Source organism: Pristiophorus japonicus, chromosome 2, assembly GCF_044704955.1.
Source record: "Pristiophorus japonicus isolate sPriJap1 chromosome 2, sPriJap1.hap1, whole genome shotgun sequence".
In the NCBI taxonomy this organism is placed as follows: Eukaryota; Metazoa; Chordata; class Chondrichthyes; family Pristiophoridae; genus Pristiophorus; species Pristiophorus japonicus.
The window spans coordinates 5,085,243-5,090,225 of NC_091978.1; the positions used below are offsets into that span (position 1 = coordinate 5,085,243).

Genomic DNA, 4,983 nt, shown 5'->3' on the forward strand with positions numbered 1-4,983 from the left:
GGTCACTGCTACCAATACTGTCATGGTCAGATGCACCTGCGACAGGTAGATTGGTGAGGATGAGGTCAGGTAGGTTTTTCCCTTGCGTTGGTTCTCTCACCACCTGCTGCAGGCCCAGTCTGGCAGCTATGTCCTTCAGGACTCGGCCAGCTCGGTCAGTAGTGATGATACCGAGCCACTCTTGGTGATGGACATTGAAGTCCCCCACCCAGAGTGCATTCTGTGCCCTTGCTACCCTCAGTGCTTCTTCCAAGTGATGGTCAACATGGAGGAGCACTGATTCCTCAGCTGAGGGAGGGCGGTAGATGGTGATCAGCAGGAGGTTCAAATCATCGATAAATATAGTGAAAAACTGCAGTCCCAGTACAGATCCCTGGGGACACCACTACAACAACAACTTGTATATAGATAGCGCCTTTAACGCAGTAACCGTCTCGAGCCACTTCGCAGGAACACTATCAACCACAATTTGACACCCAGCCACATAAGGAGGTATTGGGGACGATGACCAAACGCTCGGTCAAAGAGGTGGGTTTGAAGGAGATAGAGAGGCGGAGAGGTTAGGGGGTTTTGTTTGAAAACATTCCTGTGAAGTGGCTTGGGATGTTTTACTACGTTAAAGACAACGTATACATATAAGTTGTTGTTACACTGGAATCACAGAATGACACAGGAGGAGGCCATTCGGCCCGTCGAGCCTGTGCCGGCTCTGTGACAGAGCGATCCACTTAGTCCCACTCCCCTGTCCTTTCCCCACAGCCCTGTAGTTTTTTTCCCCGTTTGAAAGTTACTACTGAACCTGCTCCCACCGCCCTTTCAGGCAGTGCATTCCAGATCACAACAACTCGCTGCGTAAAAGCGTTCTCCTCATCTCCCCCTCTGGTTCTTTTACCAATCAGAAGGTTTAGAGGGGATTTGAGGGGAAATTTCTTCACCCAGAGGGTGGTGGGGGTCTGGAACTCACTGCCTGAAAGAGGCAGAAACCCTCACCACAATTAAACAGAACCTGGATGTGCACCTGAAGTGCTGTAACCTACAGGGCTACGGACCGAGAGCTGGAAAGTGGGATTAGGCTGGATAGCTCTTGGTCGGCCGGCGTGGACACGATGGGCCGAACGGCCTCCTTCTGTGCCATAAATTCCTAGGATTCTATGATCACCTTAACCCTGTGTCCCCTGGTTACTGACCCTCCTGCCACTGGAAACTATTTCTCTGTATTTACTCTTATCAAAACCTCCCTCAGGTCAGAGTGCCCCCACCTCCCATTCCCCTCCGGTGAGTCAAATACTGAAAGAAAGAAGGAAAGACTTGCATTCATATAGCGCCTTTCACGACCACTGGGCGCGCTTTACAGCCAATGAAGTGCTCTTGAAGTGTAGTCACTGTTGCAATGCGGGAAGCGCAGCAGCCAATTTGTGCACAGCAAGCTCCCACACACACAGCAATGTGACAATGACCCAGATAATCTGTTTTTTGAGGGATAAATATTGGCCCCAGGGGAAGAACTCCCTCTGCTCTTCTTCGAAATAGCGGCCATGAAATCTTTTACATCCACCTGAGAGAGCAGACGGGGCCTCGGTTTAACGGTCTCGTCCGAAAGACGGCCCCTCCGACAGCGCGGCCTATATTTTAGTTTTTAATTGTGCTCAAAGTTCCGTGGAGTGGGATTTGAACCTTCCACAACCTTTTGCCACAGAGGCGAGGGTGCTGCTCACTGAGCCACGGCTGACACTGTTGATATTGAGACAGTTTGCCCCCCTCCGGAGCTGTCCGGTGGTTACTCAGACCCCACACAGTCGGCTGCCTGCAGATTCAATAGTTTGTTAGAGAGGAGGGAGGGGGGAGACCACCTGTTGTCTGGTGGATGGCAGGGGGGGAGGAGGGTGGAGCGGGGGGAGGAGGGTGGAGAGCGGGGGGGCGGGGGGGGATGTCCGCTGCAGCTGCTGGGGTAGGTTTCCAGAGCCCCTCCCCCTGTCCCCTCACTGGCTGCCTGGAATGTCACAGACCTCAGAAATTCAGCCTCGCTCCAACTCTCGCCTCTCGGCTTCAGCAGCTCCAGGCTCACTGGGATTTCAGCCTTCAGGAAGTGTTGGCGGGCAGAGTAGTAATCGGCAGGACTTTACCAGGGGAATCCCGGCAGTGAACGGCGAGGGGATCGCCGGGCATCCATGAAGATTTCCCGCCAGTTCCCCCGCTGGGATGATGGAACAAGTTAAGCGGAAGTCTCAGGGCAAGGAGATTGGGCTGAGGGGCAACGGGCTGAGGAAAGCACACTGCCAGGTGCTACTGGCTGACCCTGTCCACAGGTAGGGTGAGGGCGGCAGGGAGAGGGTCCGGGATCACCCCTCGGCTCCCCAACACAACCCCCTCCCTGTTACTGGGCCAACCCAGACCCTTTTACACCAGCGTGTCCGCCGGGTATTGGCACTGCGGAGAGGGGGGGAGAGGGGCCGGGGAGAGAGAGGCCGGGGAGAGAGGGGGAGAGGGGCCGGGGAGAGGAGCCGGGGAGAGAGAGGGGCCGGGGAGAGGGGCCGGGGAGAGAGAGGCCGGGGAGCGGGGCCGGGGAGAGAGAGGCCGGGGAGAGGGGCCGGGGAGAGGGGCCGGGGAGAGGGGCCGGGGAGAGAGAGGGGCCGGGGAGAGGGGCCGGGGAGAGAGGGGGAGAGGGGCCGGGGAGAGGGGCCGGGGAGAGAGAGGCCGGGGAGAGAGAGGGGCCGGGGAGAGAGAGGGGCCGGGGAGAGGGGCCGAGGAGAGAGAGGCCGGGGAGAGAGAGGGAGAGGGGCCGGGGAGAGAGGCCGGGGAGAGAGGGGGAGAGGGGCCGGGGAGAGAGAGGGGCCGGGGAGAGGGGCCGGGGAGAGAGAGGCCGGGGAGAGAGAGGGGCCGGGGAGCGGGGCCGGGGAGAGAGAGGCCGGGGAGAGGGGCCGGGGAGAGGGCCGGGGAGAGGGGCCGGGGAGAGAGGCCGGGGAGAGAGGGGGAGAGGGGCCGGGGAGAGAGGGGGAGAGGGGCCGGGGAGAGAGAGGGGCCGGGGAGAGGGGCCGGGGAGAGAGGGGGAGAGAGGCCGGGGAGAGGGGCCGGGGAGAGGGGCCGGGGAGAGAGGGGGAGAGGGGCCGGGGAGAGGAGCCGGGGAGAGAGAGGGGCCGGGGAGAGAGGCCGGGGAGAGAGGGGGAGAGGGGCCGGGGAGAGGAGCCGGGGAGAGAGAGGGGCCTGGGAGAGAGGGGGAGAGGGCCGGGGAGAGAGAGGGGCCGGGGAGAGGGGCCGGGGAGAGAGGGGGAGAGGGGCCGGGGAGAGGAGCCGGGGAGAGAGAGGGGCCGGGGAGAGAGGCCGGGGAGAGGGGCCGGGGACAGAGAGGGGTCAGGGAGAGAGGCTGGGGAGAGAGGGGGAGAGAGGGGGAGAGGGGCCGGGGAGAGGGGCCGGGGAGAGGGGGGAGAGGGGCCAGGGAGAGAGAGGGGCCGGGGAGAGAGGGGGAGAGGGGCCGGGGAGAGAGAGGGGCCGGGGAGAGGGGCCGGGGAGAGAGGGGGAGAGGGGCCGGGGAGAGGAGCCGGGGAGAGAGAGGGGCCGGGGAGAGAGGCCGGGGAGAGGGGCCGGGGACAGAGAGGGGTCAGGGAGAGAGGCTGGGGAGAGAGGGGGAGAGAGGGGGAGAGGGGCCGGGGAGAGGGGCCGGGGAGAGGGGGGAGAGGGGCCAGGGAGAGAGAGGGGCCGGGGAGAGAGGGGGAGAGGGGCCGGGGAGAGAGAGGGACCGGGGAGAGGGGCCGGGGAGAGAGGGGGAGAGGGGCCGGGGAGAGAGCGAGGCCGGGGAGAGGGGCCGGGGACAGAGAGGGGTCAGGGAGAGAGGCTGGGGAGAGAGGGGGAGAGGGGCCGGGGAGAGGAGGGAGAGGGGCCGGGGAGAGGGAGGGGGGAGAGGAGCCGGGGAGAGGGGCCGGGGAGAGAGAGAGGCCGGGGAGAGGGGCCGGGGACAGAGAGGGGTCAGGGAGAGAGGCCGGGGAGAGAGAGGGGGAGAGGGGCCGGGGAGAGGGGGGAGAGGGGCCGGGCACAGAGAGGGGTTAGGGAGAGAGGCTGGGGAGAGAGGAGGAGAGGGGCCCGGGAGAGGGGGAGAAGGGCCGGGGAGAGGGAGAGGCCGGAGAGAGGAGCCGGGGACAGAGAGGGGTCAGGGAGAGAGGCCGGGGAGAGAGGGGGAGTGGGGCCGGGGAGAGGGATTGGGGAGAGGGGTTGGGGAAAGGGGTTGAGGAGGGGGGCTGAGGTGGGGTTTGGGGAAAGGGGTTGGCGTGGGGGGTATGGGTTTGGGGAAAGGGACCTGGGTCAGGGGCTGGTGTACGGTGTGTTATTTGGGTCCATGTGTTGGGGTTAATGTTGTTTCTCTGACAGTGAGGGAGTGTTCCTCTAAATGCCTTTGTTACCTCTAGAGTCGACTATTCCAACGCACTCCTGGTCGGCTTCCCATCTTCCACCCTCCATAAATTCTGGGACCCGTGTCCTAACTCGCACCAAATCCCGCTCACCCATCACCCCTGTGCCCGCTGACCTACATTGGCTCCCGGTCCGGCAAAGTCTTGATTTTAAAATTCTCATCCTTGTTTTCTAATCCTTCCATGGCCCTCGCCCCTCCTTATCTCTGTAATCCCCTCCAGCCCCACAACCCCCCGAGATGTCTGCGCTCCTCTAATTCTGCCCTCCTGAGCATCCCTGATTATAATCGCTCCACCATCGGTGGCCGTGCCTTCTGTTGCCTGGGCCCCAAGCTCTGGAACTCCCTCCCTAAACCTCTCCGCCTCTCTCTCCTCCTTCGAAACGCTGCTTAAAACCCACCTCTTTGTCCAAGCTTTTGGTCACCTGTCCTAATGTCTCCTTAAGAGGCTCGATGTCAAATTGCTCCTGCGAAGCACCTTGGGTTGATGCTCCCTCTAAGTTGTGCAGCCCAGGAACGGCTTTCAAATGTAGAATTTCACCCGTGCGCGGAACTTTGAATGGGTCGCTAAAGGGATCGTGCAC

The 4,983-nt window shown here is 62.3% G+C and overlaps 1 protein-coding gene across 5 annotated transcripts in view; it reads left to right on the plus strand.

Moving 5' to 3' along the window:
* The first annotated feature begins 2,016 nt into the window (after positions 1 to 2,016).
* The window catches only part of znf638 (zinc finger protein 638), a 207,623-nt gene continuing 204,656 nt past the window's right edge, over positions 2,017 to 4,983 (plus strand). For all 5 annotated transcript variants that reach the window (XM_070866586.1, XM_070866591.1, XM_070866593.1 and 2 more), the window contains exon 1: positions 2,017 to 2,306. In XM_070866586.1, coding sequence (XP_070722687.1) covers positions 2,200 to 2,306 — 107 coding nt within the window. In that variant the 5' untranslated portion in view covers positions 2,017 to 2,199. The remainder of the gene's footprint in view (positions 2,307 to 4,983) is intronic.